This window comes from Zootoca vivipara, chromosome 3 (genome assembly GCF_963506605.1).
Source record: "Zootoca vivipara chromosome 3, rZooViv1.1, whole genome shotgun sequence".
Taxonomy (NCBI): Eukaryota; Metazoa; Chordata; class Lepidosauria; order Squamata; family Lacertidae; genus Zootoca; species Zootoca vivipara.
The window spans coordinates 96,730,664-96,747,996 of record NC_083278.1 but is presented as its reverse complement, the minus strand read 5'-3'; the positions used below and the strand labels follow the sequence as shown (position 1 = coordinate 96,747,996).

The window sequence follows — 17,333 nt, the reverse complement described above, 5'->3', positions numbered from 1 at the left end:
GCAAGGGACCATGAGGGCCATCTTGGCCAAACCCCCCGCAATGCATGATTCTTTTGCCCAACATGGGCCTTGAACCCACGACCCTCCTGAGATTGAGAGTCTCAGGCTCTACCAACTGAGCTATCCTTTTGCCCCCCTAGATGTTCAACTCCAGACCAGCTCTGAATGGCCACGTTCGCATTCATGGCGGTACAAACCCTGTGACGAAAACCCGCGGTGGGAGCCACGGTGCGAAGCAGAAATCCAGCTCCCAGAATGATTACGGCCCCGCCAAAAACTCCCCAGCTCACAGTACGACAAGTGGCGAGACAGACCCAACTACACTTTTCCCTTGTAAAGAATGTGGCAAGTGAGTAGATGTGAAAAACACAGAGAGAACTTAGTTGTTTCATCAGGGGGAAATAAACTGAGATGGGGCTCCCTAGAATAGTATAAACTAGGGGTAAGGAACCTTTGGCCCAGGTTCAAAATGTGCCCCACCAGGCCTCCCTGTCCAGCCCTTGGGATGTGCCTGAGGCCACCACCCCCTTTCCCAGATCGCACCCCTAGCTGGCCCTGCTGTGATCCTTCCTTGGGTTACCTGCAGTGTTTTGACGCCTAAACAGAGGATGGGAAACTTCTTGATGTAGCCAATCCCTGGGTAGTTCGCTGCCAGCACCGATCAGCTGATAGGCACTGACAGCAGGACTCCTTGGCTGCACCAGGGAGTTCCATGTCTTCAGTGCAGCCCAGGGTGGGGAACTAGATCTGGCCACTGGACTGGATCCCCATCTCCCCAACTCGCTGTAGACCAAGTTTGAGAGGTGGATGGAGCCACCTGGGGCTTGAAATGTGCACAGAGCTATGCAAGCTTCATCAGTCGACCCGCTCTTTCAAAGTAATGCGTGGCATGCAGGCCTTCTTGCAGGAACTGACAAGCAGGTGATGGTTGTTGTTTGTGAAGTACTTCGTATGGTGTACCACTGGACTATGGTCTGCATCATAGCGGCAGAAAATTTGCTGTGCTTGCAGGACATCCCAGGTTCAAAGCCCAGCATCTCCAGGGAGGGCTGGAAACATTCCCTGCCTGAAATCCCAGAGAGCTGCTTCCAGTTAGTGTAGACAGTCCTGAGCTAGGTGCACCAGTGGTCTGAATCTGTATAGAGCAGCTGTGTTTTGCAGGTACTGCTGATCAGCTGGTAAGTTATGCCTTTGACCCAGCTGCATCTTTTACCCGTCCCACACCTGGCATCGTATATAATGTCAAGGGTTGGACAGGTGAGTGTGTGGTGTGGCCAAAAGAGCCTCACAGTCCAAAAGGGGAGGCCTGGCAGGTCTGATGAAGGCCAGATGGTTCCCTGCGAGGCTTTGCTGTCAGTGCCCATTGGGGCGTCTTGTAACAGCCACCCCTTTCAGCAGTGAGACCTGCTTGGCCCAAAGGATCCTGGAGAATGAGAGAATTGGTGTCTGAGGATGCATACCGTCCATGGCTCATTTTTTCAACCCAGAGTTCTTTTCCACAAAGGAACTTTTAGCAGCAAAAGGGCCTGGTCTGCCTCCATCCCTTGGTGACTGGAGGGGTGTTGGGAGAGCAGAGGGCACATACCAGAGGCCACCCATCCTTGGAGCCCAGTTCTCCCCTCACCTTCCAGTATTGGAAGGTGAGGGGTTACCATTGGTAACAAGGCAACCTCCCCCCCCCCCTGAAATGATCATTCAAGGGCTTAACTAAGACCTTAAGTTTATTCTGGTTCCCCTCTTGTGAATGCTTGGAAACAGTGCTGGATTTAGGGCAGTGCAGGCAGTTACCCCAAAACAGGCAGCTGAGCTGACAGGGTGCAAAATAATAGTAATAATAATATAATAATAATTTATTATTTATACCCCGCCCATCTGGCTGGGTTTCCCCAGCCACTCTGGGCAGCTTCCAACCGAATATTAAAACAGTACAGCATTAAACATTAAAAACTTCCCTAAACAGGGCCGCCTTCAGTTGTCTTCTAAAAGTAAAATAGTTACTTATTGCCTTGACATCTGCTGGGAGGGCGTTCCACAGGACGGGTGCCAATAGTAGTAATAGTACGGTAGTAATAGTAGTAATAATAATAATAGTAATACTAGCACTACTACTACTACTATTACTACTACTAGCCAGATAGGCAGGATATGAATAAAATATAACAACAACAATAACAACAACAACAACAACAATTTTATTATATTGCCAAAGTTTGCCTGCTTGAAAATGCATTTAACTGTATATTCAACTTACATCTATACTTTTTGGATGTTTGCAGTAGCACACAGGTCTCCATATACTCAAATTAATTGTTTCTGAAATCTGCTCTCTCTCTCTCTCCACATTCCTTTCTCTTCCTCCCCTCCCCCCCCCCCAAACTAGGATGTTTTTCAAAATCAAAAGCCGCAATGCTCACATGAAAACGCACCGGCAACAGGAGGAGCAGCAGCGGCAGAAAGCCCAGAAGGCTGCTGTTGCAGCTGAAATGGCAGCTACGATTGCAAGGACCTCAGGGCCCTCTGGGCATAGCTTGATACCCTTGGATCATTTGGACTTGATAAAGCAGGTTGAGGAAGCCGATGACCTCAGCAGCGATGTTGTTCAGGAATTGGGAGAGGTCATGGATGGTACTGAAGTGATAGACCCTGACCTCTTATTGGATGAAGAAGACACAGATTTGCTTCAGGATGATGTGGAGCTCTAGAGGAAAAAAAAGCCATTTTGTAAAAATTATGGATGCCTGTTGGAATTATTTTCCTTCAGCTGGGAGGGTTAAGTGTTTACTTCCCTTTTATTTTAAACTATCTGAATAGTTTGAATGTTGTTTTCTTTCTTTTTTGTATCTCTTGGGTGGAGGAGGGTGGGATAAACCTGGTTATTGCTGTTGGTCATTTTACTTTTTGCAACTATGATTCATTCCCCCCCCCCTCATTCGAAAGGTATTTTTGTCAAATACCTTGCAAACTAGTTGGTTCTGAGAAGTCTTATTTCCTTTCAGGCATTTACGTGATAAGTCCCCAAATTCATTTGCAACACCTCAGGGTTTTCCTTTTCCCTCCCACCATACTCCCTATATGAGTAGGTTTTGGTTTCTTTTTCTTTTCAAAATGTGTTTCATTTTGTGCCTTCAGCTCAGGCCTCAAAACATCTGCCACAACAAAGACTACTGTCTCTGCAATAAACAGAAGCCGAGACTTGGATTGTTGGCATATGAAAGTTTTGCTCTGACATGTCGCTGGGGCTGTTATAGGGCCTCTCTGCTGATGAGATACCTAAGGCAGACAAGTAGCTGTGGCAAGTTCTTTCCCACAACACAGAATGTTCTGTGGTGGATGGAGGCTTCCAAGGCGCCTTCAGATTTCCTTCTTAACAAGAAGACTGGCTTTGTACTTGGCCCTGTACAAATGGATGGGCTCGGCGGCCTATTCCGCTTTACTTTGACCCAGAAGAAATTTGAGCGGTCCTGAAATGAACAGCTAGATTAGCCGTCTGCGAATCTGCATTCACTTCCTTCTTTCCCTTTTATGAGGCAATCTGTTTCTTTGAGAAGGGCTCTACTCACGTTGTGCACTTCAGTCAGTGAAATCAGAAGTCTGGAGGCTTCGCCATGGGAGACGCTGCTGAGGCACATCTCAAAAGTCCTTTGACTGGAGACTACTGGCTTGGATACTTGGAAGTGCATTTGTGATAGGAATGCACTGAAATGCCTCCATTTGCAAAAGTTTTATCACTTTTTTTGTTTCAAAAAAGTTATCCTTGAGAGTATGCAGGGATTTATTATTATTATTAATTATTATTGTTATTTGCTGCCTAGAGGCAGTGGTACTTATCAAGCCCTTTCCTCACAGAAAGAAGAGGGGGGAGATTTCCGCTTTGAGGTAAATTGGTTCTTTTTTCTAAGCACATTAAGATTTTCATCGTGGCCAGAGGCCATTTATGTATGTATGTAAGAAATAAATAAAAATTACATAGCTTGGCTGATAACGTTAACATAAATATACACATAACAGTGAGGGGTTTTATGCCTGCCAGGACTCTCTTATGGAGCCGTAGGTTTGCTCTTGGAAGCGATAATGCCCAGCAAGCATTCAGCAGTCAGTGGGTGGCGGGTATGGAAATGCAATAAATAAGCACACACACCTCTTCTATATGAAATTTTTATCAGGCCACAGCTGCCTCATTCCTGTTCAAGTAAGTCAGCATGTTCAACTTTGGAATGACTTGGCTAGGCAGCTTGCTCCTTTTTCCTTTCCAGAGCTGGGACTGGGATTATTCCCCAGGCACGATCTTCTTTTGCATCACCTCTATTGCTTATAAAAGTTGCAAAAGTTGCGTCACCTCTATTGCTTATAAAAGTTGCAAAGTATGATGGGTATATAGACATGATGGGAATATAGACAGTTACTGCATATTACGTTTGCACCTAGGAGTCAGACCAGAGCCCTAGAATAAGTTAACAGTCAGAAACGTCTTTATTTCTTTCAATCAAAGCCAAACCATTCATGGCCATGCTCCCACTTGGGTTCAAAAGCATGCTGTCCAGTCATAGGTGACACTGGTGAGACGTGGCTTTTGGATGCCCCCAAATCAGATGGAGATTGACCCTCTTAAGCCAGGGCCACTTTAGACAACTGAAATTGTCTCCACTTGGCACATCCCCCAAGCATTTCAGAAAAAAGTAGCACCTGACCCCAGGGCTTTTCCAGTTTACATCCAATACTTCTCAGTGGTGATTCAGGGTTGAAAAGAAATGTGTTGCTTTGTTCACTTAAATTGCTACCAGAAAACTGTGGTCAGATACGAGTTTTCCAGGCAATTGCACCTCCAGTTGGAATCCCATCCTCTGTGAGCCGTGTCCCTGAGGATCTGCACGGAGACAATCTCAGAGAAGATGAACTGGCTTTCAATATGAGCGGACCAATTTAACAACCATTGAAAGCATTTTGATAAATGCAGAGGAACTATTTGGGTGCTCCTTGCAAGCTACTCCTCTCTTTCCCCCAAGCTTTCCCCCTAAGAATCTGTTCTTATCAGGGAATAGCTAGCGTCACCCAGGTTGTCTTTGGAGAATTGGATATGGTTCTTGAGTGTGTTTGACCATCTCAGTCAAGGGGTGTGATTTGCCTTCACCTGTTGCTGTTGCCCGACATAACTGATGGAGAGAACTGGCAATTTGCATGCTGTGTGAGATGCTGACCACTGACATCCTTGCATGGTTGACCCATTTCCAGGGGTTAGCTAATGTAGGGAGTTACATGACACCTATAAGCATCCTTGCTCTCATATGAAATGTCTGCTGGCAAATGGCATTTGCAGTGTTCTTAGTGAGACGCTGGTACCTGCATGCCTGAGCAGAATATTTTTCTCTCTTGGTATTTTCAAGGGGAATGTCCCTCCCAGTTTTCATTGACTGGCATCTACTGGGACAGACCCTTTGGAATTCTCACCAGTCAGAGATTGTGTATTTTCCATCTGTAATCTGTAATCGGATTCTGTTGTCAGAAGCTTGGCTGGGGAATAGCATAATGGAGTTGTGTAGGTCAGTATCTGATCAGCTCGCTATTTGTTTTAGCCATTGGCCATAACAGTTACATGTGGTTGCAGTTTTTTTTTAAAAAAATGCATCAAGAATTTTTTTATAGAGGAGCATCATAAAAGAAAATATATCCAGCCTATAGGCAACTAATTACTCAAGCATCCAGATTTTTTTGTCAAACGTTTCGTAGCAGCCAAAGCAAACATAGCCATGCATCCAGAGATCCCTATCCTGCTTGCAGTGGAAAAATTATTATTTCTGCTGATTTTACCAGTTGACACACTCCTTCAGTAGGCAATTGTACCTATAGGATAAAACAAGAACAAGCTAAATAGGTGTCACAGACTGTCTTTCACTGCTTCCTCATCGCAAACGCAATAATGCTGTGGTATTGCCTGACTAACACAGCAGAGGGCATCAGCTGAAATCTTACCAATGTACAGTATATGCTTTCCTGTAGTGCAAATCTATACCAATCAGTTTAACTAATTCTTTTGCCATTTGCCATTAAAGTACGATTACATGGACGAAGATTTCTTGCATTTCCAGTTTAGCAGGCTGACACAGAATCTAAGTGTAATACACAGGAAAGACCAGCTGAGCTATTCTTTGAAACCAATTGGACAGTCCTAGGCAATCGGGTTGCAAGTGTTTGGAAGCCTATTATGACATATGCATGATATCTAACCAATAAATAAAGAGAGGAGGCTAATGCGTATATAACAATAGTTCCTTCCAAATAGATTCATTGAGTTTATATTTGACTATATGATGCAGCACTACACCAGCAAGCCCATGTAAAAAACGTATGGTCTAGGTAAGGACCTTCCATGTTTATGGAAGGTTTGGGGTGATGCATGTTCTTGTCGGCGAGCAGTGACAAATGTGAAATTGCAGTGTATAAGGCCTTTCCTTCAGATTTATAACCACAAAGTTGTCCTTTAGTAGTAGTCTTACATCAAACTGGAAGGTGTTACAGGGAAAATTGCCATCTTGTAAAAGTATTGTGGAGCAAATGATGTGGCTTAAAATAACCAAAGAGAATCTCAAAATAATTCCTGGAAGAAATATTGGTCCTTGTTTAACTTCTATACATAGGTTCTGTATTTCTAAAACATTGCAGTGATAAATAACATCTAAATATGGTCAACATTTTGATGGAAAATTTGATCTTTTATTTCCCTTTTTGTTAATGTTTCATGTTTATTGTGGTATAGTTCCAGTAGAGAATTAGAGAAAAATTGTACATAACAAAAGAAAAAGGGGGGAAAAATCTATTTTATTGGGGGGGAATCTTATTTTCAGACATATTTAACTGCTGTTATATTGTTACAGAAAAGCTGTAAATAATTTCAGAGTTACAGTGTAGTGTAAAGAATGTTCTTTGGGGATAAAATAATAAACATTTTAATGTAGTTCTTTTTATTTTTGTAAAGAAAACTTTGCCTGTTACGGCTTAATTGCACCTGAACTGCATGTGGTTTAACTTCAGGGTGTAATTTTATTCAGGTTTGCACTAAAATGTTTAATTTCATATGATGATGTGCAATGGTGTTTTTTCTTTCCTTTTTATTCTTTCCTTTTTGTTTCTTTGGAGGGGGCATGAATCCCAGTTAGTTCATGAGAGCACTATGTACTATATAGAAATATTTCAGCTTTTTCTTAAATCGACAGAATATTGTATTTGTAAAATCAAAGGGATCCAACGTAACGCTGCCACAGAACAGTATTTTATACTTTTGATAAAATGTACTTTGCTGATTCCCCCCCCCCCCGTTCACATGACAAAAGAATTCTTTTAAATAAATTAATCTTCATTTGACATATGTAGCATTTTTTTAAAAGTTGGGATGTTTATCTCAGTTACTTGTACCAAAATGGGCCCCCAAACTTAGAGGTAGTGTCCTGTTCCGTCCCCCCACTACATATGTGAGAAAGAATAGGCGTGTGCACAACTGCCATGGTAGCATTTCAATCATTTCCAGAGGAGTATCCGTGTTTGTCTCATGTACCAAAAACAACAAGAGTCTTGTGACACTGTAAAGATTTCACATATTTATTGTGGCATGAAGTTTTGTGGGCTATAGCCCACTTCATCAGATGCCTGAAGTTCTCATTAAATTTGTTGACGGTTGCATCCAGCTAATGCTTGTCACAGTCCGGTCGGCAGGCGGTTGAAGCCCTGGCTGAGGACGTCAGGACCAGAGGCAAGATGGTGGTGTAGAAGCAGGAACAGGTGCAGGGTTGAGGGTCCAGAAGCAGGCAGTTGCAGGGTCAAGGAGCAAGGCAGAAGCGAAGGTCTGGGAGTCAAGGAGCAAGGCAGAGGCAAGGCAAAGGTCCAAGGGTCGAGGATCAAGGCGTCGGCAAAGGCGAGGGTCCAAGGAGCAAGGCGTCAGCAAGGCAAGGGTCCAAGGAGCAAGGCGTCGGCAAGGCAAGGGTGCAAGGAGCAAGAGGCCAGACACAACCAGGCAGGGATAGTGTTGCTGTGGCAAAGAGCTGAAGGGGAATGCTGAGCTTTTATCCCTCCCAGCTCCTGCCACCAGGTGCAGTGAGATATCAAGTGGTCTCACCTGAGTGGTCACTCCTTGCTTCTCCAGCACAAGCTGAGGCCTCACCTGAGTGGCCACTCCTTGCTTCTCCAGCACAAGCTGAGGCAGGCCCCAGTCCTGCAAAGCACTACAGGCCCCAGAGCCTGACTCCTGCCCATACTCCTGACAATGCTGTGTCCACATTTGGACATTATTTAGTTGTTGTTTGTCTTCCTCCCCCCCCCCCCCCAGCACACATTTGAATTGGAGCAGAATATTCCACACCCATGGTTTGGGTTTAAACCACTGTGCCACTTGGACTTGCCGATCAGAAGTTCAGCGGTACGAATCCCCGCGACGGGGTGAGCTCCCATTGTTCAGTCCCAGCTCCTGCCAACCTAGCAGTTCAAAAGCACGTCAAGTGCAAGTAGATAAATAGGTACCCCTCCAGCGGGAATATAAACGGCGTTTCTGTGCACTGCTCTGGCTTTGCCAGAAGCGGCTTAGTCATGCTGGCCACATGACCCGGAAAAACTGTGCTGCAGCGGACAAATGCCGGCTCCCTCGGCCTGTAAAGCAAGATGAGCAGAGCAACTTCAGTCTTTACTGGTCATACAAGTAGGTGTGGCTTTTTGTCTTTGACCTTGGGGGAAGGATCAAGATCAGTGTTGTTGCTTTAAAAATAATGATAAAATTGTGTTATTTGAGGGTAACACTGTGTTGACAACACAAATGCAAAGAGCTGCAAACCATAGTGTGGTTCTGTGCCAGTGATGGGGAACCTATGACACGTGTGTCAGCACTGACACGCATAGCCATTTTCGGTGACATGCGGCTGCATTCCGAGACCTCACGGCTGGCGGCGGAATGCCACAGGCGACGCATCTCTGGGGGCCTTGTGGACTTCCAGCGAGGCAAGATGGTGGTCGGCATGGAGCTGCGGAGCTCCTGAAAGTGACCAGCGCTTCAGGAGCTGCCGGATGGGCTCCCAAGCCACCGAATATTTTTTAAAAAACTTTAATAATTTTCCCCTCCCCTTTTTCCTTTTTTAAAAAAGGGGAAACAATTATACATTTTTGTTATCATAGAATCATAGAGTTGGAAGAGACCACAAGGGCCATCCAGTCCAACCCCCTGCCAAGCATATATAAATATCGATATATAAATATCGTGAAATTATGGTTTTTTTTCTCGAAGTGACACAACACCCAAGTTATGCTCGGGTTTTTGGCGAATTTTGACACACCAAGCTCAAAAGGTTGCCCATCACTGTTCTATGCAGATTAGACCTGCTGAAAGTAACTGGCCCCTGTCATGTCCATTTCAGTGGGTGTGACTAAAGCATACAACATTAATCTTTGAGGTGCTACAAAACTCCTGTCTTTAGCAGCATTTTAAAGTGCTATTTAACAATCCTGCTTGTTTGTACAAAAGGGTGGTGTGGGTTGGTGGTTGTTTTGTTTGGTAAAGAAAATGTTTCTTTATTAAAGCCTTTATCAAAGCGGCGTTAAGTAGCAACTGTTTTGAAAGATGGAGATCATAATAAGCCGTAATAAACTTAACTCCACCCTGATCTGCAACCAGACAGAAGTTACCGTAAATCCTGGAGTACATTACATAGCTGTACATATTCTCAGGCGCCAGGCAAAAACTTTCCTCTTCTCTCCCAGACCTTCGGCTAAATTTTAAAAAATCTGTGGCCTTTTAAACTGGCAAGAGGGGGAGTTATTGTTTTGTTTATTGTGTTATGTGTTGTTGTGTGTTTATACAGTAAGCAGTCCTGTGATCCACGGATGAAAGGTGGTATAGAAATTTAATGAATAATAGTAACAAATTCTATAGCATCCCCCTCCCCCCTCAGCCTTGTAGCTAGAACAACCCAGAGCTACAATGTAAGGTTGCTCTCCTAATGCCATTTACACTTCATTTATGAACCACTGACTATGACTATGCCGGCAGGGTTTTTGCGAGCAGGGATGACAACCTGCACATCTCCCATCTTCATAGCTGTCAAGTTTCCCCTTTTCTCGCGAGGAAACCTATTCAGCATAAGGGAATTTCCCTTTAAAAAAAGGGAGAACTTGACAGCTATGCCCATCTTCTGTTGGGCTACAACTCCCATCATCCTTGATGCTGAGGTTGATGGGAATCGTAGTTCCAAAATGCAATTCATCCTCAAGACTGGAATATGGGCCTTAACCATTCTTTCGCAATATTAAGGGAAATTTTAGACGGTTTTGTTTTTTTCTTCCTGCAGCAGGGAGAATTTGCAGGTCATTGAGATAATAACAACAACAATAAATGCGGCACTTCTTAAAATAAAATAGTAATAATCAAATTTTCCCCACACTGAAAGATCTGCTTGTACTTCCCTTTCCTAGCCCTGGTAGTTATTTGTTACATTGCTGCCAAAGGCACTGCAGCAATAAAGACCTCTCCTATGAGCAGCTGTAGATTTTGCCGCTCTAGCGAGAAAGTCACCTCTATGGTTTCTTTGGCTAGAGAACTCTATGATTGGCTGTATCCCAGGGCCATAGAGATCGACGCCGCCGCTCAGGCCCTACAGGAAGTTGAGCTCTATGATGTCATGGCCGTAGGAAGTTGCGGGGGGAAGGGCAGGATGGCGGCGCGGAGGGGAATGAGCTTCTTGTGCCGGCTGTGGAAGGTGATTGTGACATCCCTAGGGGCAGGTTTCGGCTGAGCGGCGAGGAGGCTCCCCGGGGCGGTATTAATTAATGTCTCAGACGCTAAATATAGGGTGGTAATCTTAAAATGCCGACATAGGAGCTGCCTTTAGATAATATATATCTGAGCGGGAGGGATGTCAGGAGAGGGAAGCTGGCGAAGATGATCACCTCAGAGCTGGGCTTTTATGTCTCGCCGCCACCTGTCCTGTGGGATGGACCCCCTCATCGACGGGTCTGCTCCCGCAGAATTTTATCCCTTCCCCACCATAGGGCGCCGTGAGAAAGTGTCATACGTTGATACCGTTTGCTGTGGTGTGATTTTTTTTTGTAAACTGCATTGGAAAGATTAGCATTCCCAGGTTACTGCAGCTGTAATAAATGGTAATGCATGCTGTAAATACGTATTTGCAAACTAGGAGACCCGGGTTCAAATGCGCACTGAGCCACAAAATTCACAGTGACCTTGGGCGAGACACTGCTAACCTAGCCTGCTTTGCAGGGTTGCATTCGAGTCTTTGCAATGGAAAATTATAACAGTACAAACTTCTACTGGCAATAGCTCTGTGTTATTGGAATTATTAAACACTAAAGCAACAGTCTGTTGCTTAAATGGTGATCTCTAAAACCCTTTGAGTAGCTTTGCCATTCATCTCAGTTGACATGGTCAACAAAAGAAAAATAGCCACTGTCCCTTTCCCCTTAGTAAGTCTCCAGTGCCTTTATCTCTTTTATTAGGCAACATTTGAAGAGGTTTTCCCAGTGACCACCTTCACACTGGAAAAAGATCTATTTGCTGTGGTTTTGCCTGGGTTTTCTCATAGCTTTTAGATGCAAAGCACTCCCAGAATCCCAGTGGCAAACTTTATTGGTGGCTGCTTATGGACTGATGTGCGTGTCATAGACCAGCATGGGACATAGATGCTTCCATGTCATTGCAGCCTGGCAAGGGCAGTAGCTATGGTATTGCCCTTTCCCCCTCCTGTTACATTGCTGCCCTTTACAGCTTTTACTACATCAGTGCTAAGAAATCTCAAAAGCAGCCAGGAGGCAATGAGTGGGAAATCCTGTGCCTATGAGGGGGCAGGTTTGGCCTCAGTGGAAGAGCAGCAGCCCATTTAAACATGAAGGCATTGAAGGGGAATTGGGATTGTGTGTAGGAGATCCAGTTATGATAGTGTTACAGAATACCTGAGGAATCAAGGAAGAACTGATGTGATACTTTGTAATTGTGGACTGCCTTTTGTATGAATGATGTTATATATAAAGTCTTTCTCATCAACTGCCCACTTTTCTCATGTATTTTAGATAGGGGTGGGCATCTAGGCATTTATTTCCTTATTTGACTAAATAAATCGAAAGCTGAAGTAGCTGACCGACAATGTAGCAACACTGCTATCTTAACATACCAACCCTATATTATGTTCTTAGGGACCAGAGGCTTGCCTTTTAACAAGAAGAGTTCCACTTAAGCAATGTAGCTTTCTTCAGTAAGTTTATCACTTCCAGCTAAATTCTTAAAACACTTATTTTCTTATATTGCACCTGTTGTGGTATTATCACACACACACACCTTTTTTCCTATTTCAGCACCAATCACTTGATGTGGTTTCAGTTTTCAGGCGTGCACACCAATATTCAGCAGCCCAAGGAAAAGTCCCTGGTAAGTCTTGTGTTTTGAACTTCTTGTATCTTGCCAGTAACTAATAAAGTGTTCTGAAAAATATTAACCTCGAGATTGGGAGTATAGGTACATTACAACTTATGCATATTGAACTTGTGCACATTCAGCTTTACGTGCTTAGCAAATTTAGAAAAAATAAAAAGGGGTGGAAAGGGGACGGGCACCCTGAAAAAAATACATTGGCTTTCCCACCTGTCATTTATTCCTATGTGTTTTGGCTATGTGCAATTTGGGCTTTATGCGCTATCCCTAGAATGTAACTTCCATGTAAGTTCAGAGTTGTCTTTATATAGTGGTACCTTGGTACTCAAACGGCTGGGCTCCCAAACAAATTGGCTCCCGAATGTCGCAAACCTGGAAGTGTTCCAGTTTGCGAACATTTTTCGGAAGCCGAACATCGGACGCGGCTTCCGCTTGAGTGTAGGAAGCTCCTGCAGCCAATCGGAAGCCACACCTTGGTTTTCGAATGGTTTTGGGAGTCGAATGGACTCCTGGAATGGATTAAGTTCAAGAACCATTGTATATTGATAAGGGTTTAAACAATGTTGGGGCACAAAAAATGTATATAACAAGACTTTAATGAACCCATGCATTAAGGCTGCCTAGCCTTAAAATATGAGTGCTTCTTTGCTTATTTCTCATTGCTTTCACACCCAGGTATCTGTTTCAGATGAACCAGACGTGCTATATAAGAGACTGGCTGTTTTGGTGAAGGGTCATGACAGAATGGTGTTGGACAGTTATGAGTATTTCATGGTGCTTGCAGCTAAAGAACTTGGTATCTCCATAGAAAAAGTGTAAGTACAATTATCCTTTGTAGTTACTCAGTAATTCTAGAATCTCATTTCCTAATTAGTCCAGCCACCCTATAGCTGGATAATTATAGATAAAAGACTTAGCAAAATTGCATCTTAGCTTAATGCTTTCAAATCTAATGGTTTTGTTGACATTTGAAAAACAAGAGAGAATGCATAAAGCACACTAAAACCGTTTTATAGATTACAGAAAATCTAGGATATCAAATTCCTACCCTTATATAATTTTGATGGCAAGTGTGGTACAGTGGTTAGAGACAAGGGTCTGCGAGATTAAAGTTCAAAATCCCTTTCAGCTACGAAGTTCACTGGCTGGCCTTTAGCCAATCATTTTTCTGTTTAAACTACATCACAGGTTGTTGTGAGGATAAAATATGGAGGGCTGAACCACATATGACAGTTTGAACTCATTGGAGTTAAGATGGGATATAACTGTAGTCATAAACAGACAGTTGGGCTCATTGATTCTAACTTTGGAATAGGGACTATTAGATAATTTGCTTAAGGACTAGTATAATTTACAGTCCAGAAGTTGTACTTCTTACAGTCCAGAAGTAAAACATCTTGTGGCTGCTGTTGCTATGAAATCTATCATACTGAACAATAGCTCAATGTTTCTGAAGATAGAAGTAACCTTGTGTTTTAGTCAATGCATATTTACTCAAAATTACGATTTCAACTAGCAGTATTACTGTTAAGATTTTTTTTTATAAAAAAATGTTTGTCATATTTAAATTGTAGACAAAAGTTCTTGAAGTCAGCAAGAGTTTTGCTACTGGCTTTAGTTTAATGAGGTTTTCCCTTTTCCATTTCCATGATTCCCCCCCCCCCCAAACCTTAGCTTATGTGCATCTCTTTGCATACAGCCACAAAGTCCAATCAGTTGAGTTGGAGGCTCAGTTGTTTATCTCCCTGCTCCCCACTTCTTGCCAGGCAGCTTCATTATTGAAAGCTGTCAGTGGAGTGGCTGTAATTTCAGAAATAAGTGAATATACCAAAATGATCGATGATTCTATGAAAACTACTCTATCTCTTAGAGAAGAGCCTCCAAGGAAGATAGAACGATTCACACTTCTAAAATCAGTGCACATATACAAGAAACACAGAGTTCAGTATGAAATGAGGACGCATTACCGCCACGTGGAGGTGAGTGAAGAGCTGTATGTTTAAATAAGAGACACGCTTAGCAAACAATTAACATTTTTATTATTATTCAGGAAATAACAGCTGTCTACCCTCTCTTTCATCATACATATGCACATACATACAGGAAAGGTCAGTTAGGTCCAATCGCGGACGACTCTGGGGTTGCGCACTCATCTCGCTCTATAGGCCGAGGGAGCTGGCGTTTGTCTGCAGACAGCTTCTGGGTCATGTGGCCAGCATACATACATACATACATACTTGCACATACATACTTCTGTGTAAAATATTCAACATAATAGGTGGTGAATAGCTTGAGAGCCATATTCAAGCCTCAAATGTAGGCATCCCCAAACTGCGGCCCTCCAGATGTTTTGGACTACAATTCCCATCATCCCTGACCACTGGTCCTGTTAGCTAGGGATCATGTGAGTTGTAGGCCAAAACATCTGGAGCGCCGCAGTTTGGGGATGCCTGCTCTAATGTTTTGTCCTAGAATGGTCATAACAGTGGCATCTATATTGGTCCAAGTAGGGCTGCAGAGGCTGGGAAAAAGCAAGCCAGATACAGCATACAGATCGGTTTCCTTTAGCATATGTCTTATTAATTGCTATGTGAAAACTACTGTTTCTGTTTCAGTTAAAGCATTTAACCGGCAGCACAGCCAATGTTTACTTGGAATACATTCAACGAAACCTACCTGAAGGGGTTGCTATGGAAGTAAAAAAGGTATTTATTAGTCAACTTTGTTCTTGCTTCTGTAGTATAAACGCTTAGTTTTATCATTTATCGGACAAAACAGGATTTTTGCCACTTGGTAGCCTATCTGCGTGTCATACATGTGTTGAATTTTAGGAATAGGATTCATATAAATATCACAGAAACACGCTAGGATTGTTCTAGCATAAAAATGGCTGTTGCACATGCATGATTTTTTAAACTTCATTTTTGATACTTTCTTTTTAGACAAGACTAGAAAGACTTCCTGAACATATCCAGAGACCTGTCTGGGACACACTGCCTCAAGTAGAAGAATCAACAAGTAAATCCTAAATGCCTGAAGATCCCCCCCCCCCCCGAGCTGAAGTTAAATGTAACAATGTTATTCTGTTAGAGAGAAATACACTATTTCTTAAATGGATCTGTAATGAACTAGCTTTTAATGAGCCTGCTTTTCGACCAGATTAATTCTCAAAAAAACATGCATGTTCCGGAAGAGATTGTGGACAACAAACACTTGATAGAAGTTGTGTTATCTGTTGTTTGTGTATCATGTCTTGCTGTACATGAAAGAAAGGTTTAAAATTATGCTGCTGACATTGTTGCTTATAATCAGAATATTTAAAAAAGGTAAAGGTAAAGGGACCCCTGACCATTAGGTCCAGTCGTGACCGACTCTGGGGTTGCGTGCTCATCTCGCATTATTGGCCGAGGGAGCCGGCGTATAGCTTCCAGGTCATGTGGCCAGCATGAGAAAGCCGCTTCTGGCAAACCAGAGCAGCACATGGAAACGCCGTTTACCTTCCCGCTGTAGCGGTTCCTATTTATCTACTTGCATTTTGACGTGCTTTCGAACTGCTAGGTTGGCAAGAGCTGGGACCAAGCAACAGGAGCTCACCCCGTCACAGGGATTCGAACCGCCAACCTTCTGATCAGCAAGCCCTAGGCTCAGTGGTTTAACCACAGCGCCACCTGGGTCCCAATTAATCAGAATATTTACTTCAATATAAAAAAAATCCTTCCAGTAGCACCTTAGAGACCAGCTAAGTTTGTTACTGGTATGAGCTTTCGTGTGCATGCACACTTCTAGTGTGCATGCACACGAAAGCTCATACCAAAATAAAAACTTAGTTGGTCTTTAAGGTGCTACTGAAGGATTTTTTTTATTTTACCTCGGAAGTCGAATCTGTTCCGGAAGTCAGTTCAACTTCCGAAATGTTCAGAAACCAAGCCGCAGCTTCTCATTGGCTGCAGGAAGCTCCTGCAGCCAGTAAGAAGCCGTGGCGGATGTTCAGGTTCCAAAGAACACCCACAAACCGGAACACTCACTTCCAGGTTTGCGGCGTTCAGGAGCCGAAACGTTCGACTCGCAAGGCATTTGGGATCCAAGGTACGGCATTTTGTTCACAGTAGGGATCTTATAAGATTCACTGTGAATCTTTTATGTGTACCACTGATAAGAAATGGAAGATGACATCAGCTAGTAAGAGGAGGTGTGTGGTGCCAGATATCAATAGTTCTTAGTGCTAAATACAGCTAAGGACCATGTTTGCCACAGCTTCCCCTCTACCCCCACTGATGTATGGATGTTTGCTGCTACATTTACAGCACACAAAATTAGCTGTCAACGTGTACTATGATTCATGAAAGAAGCCTGAAGCAGCCTTATGTTAGTGTTTAAACAATCACAGAAATACGTCCTGCTTCTCTGCAAAAAAACTGAAGATGTATAGTGAAACCCTGAGTCTACTCAGAAGTAAGACAGAGTTCAATGGGGCTTACTCTAAGATGATTAAATCAAGGTTGCAGTCCTATAGAGACATGGTTCAGTTGCTTCGACTGAAGGGGGAAAAAATCCCCTCAATTTCAGTGCAAAGGTGCTTCTTTTATCTTCATTCTCTTTACAGTATTACCAAATGGACATTAATTGTAATGGATAAAAAATTACCCTGTTACTTAATAGGCACCAAATTCCCAAGTACTTAATGTGTAATAACTACTTCTAAAAAGAAAAGTGACCGCTTTTTTGAGAACGAGATGCCTAATTGCTTGAGACAGAACTTCAATTTCACACAGCCAAGGATGATTTTGCAGGATTTATGACTTTCCTCAATTGCTGTTAGTTCTGATCCATAGTGTCAGCTATTCTTGGAGAATTGGGCATACTGCTGGAACAGTAATCTTAAGCTGTTTTTTCCTTCTTAGCTTTTTTGTTGTTGTTGCTA

At 43.2% G+C, this 17,333-nt stretch overlaps 2 protein-coding genes across 12 annotated transcripts in view; both read left to right on the top strand.

Moving 5' to 3' along the window:
• Positions 1-6,798, top strand: part of TRERF1 (transcriptional regulating factor 1) — a 77,302-nt gene extending 70,504 nt beyond the window's left edge. For all 11 annotated transcript variants that reach the window (XM_035111246.2, XM_035111248.2, XM_035111241.2 and 8 more), the window contains 2 exons: positions 141-349; positions 2,381-6,798. In XM_035111246.2, the coding sequence (XP_034967137.2) occupies positions 141-349; positions 2,381-2,702 (531 nt within the window). In that variant the 3' untranslated portion in view covers positions 2,703-6,798. The remainder of the gene's footprint in view (positions 1-140; positions 350-2,380) is intronic.
• Positions 6,799-10,649: 3,851 nt separating this feature from the next.
• MRPS10 (mitochondrial ribosomal protein S10) lies at positions 10,650-15,529 on the top strand. The gene is made up of 7 exons (XM_035111250.2): positions 10,650-10,727; positions 12,178-12,236; positions 12,337-12,409; positions 13,088-13,227; positions 14,283-14,391; positions 15,028-15,117; positions 15,355-15,529. Exons 1-7 carry the CDS (start codon positions 10,650-10,652, stop codon positions 15,439-15,441), a joined length of 636 nt encoding a protein of 211 aa, XP_034967141.1. The 3' UTR covers positions 15,442-15,529.
• Positions 15,530-17,333: the final 1,804 nt, after the last annotated feature.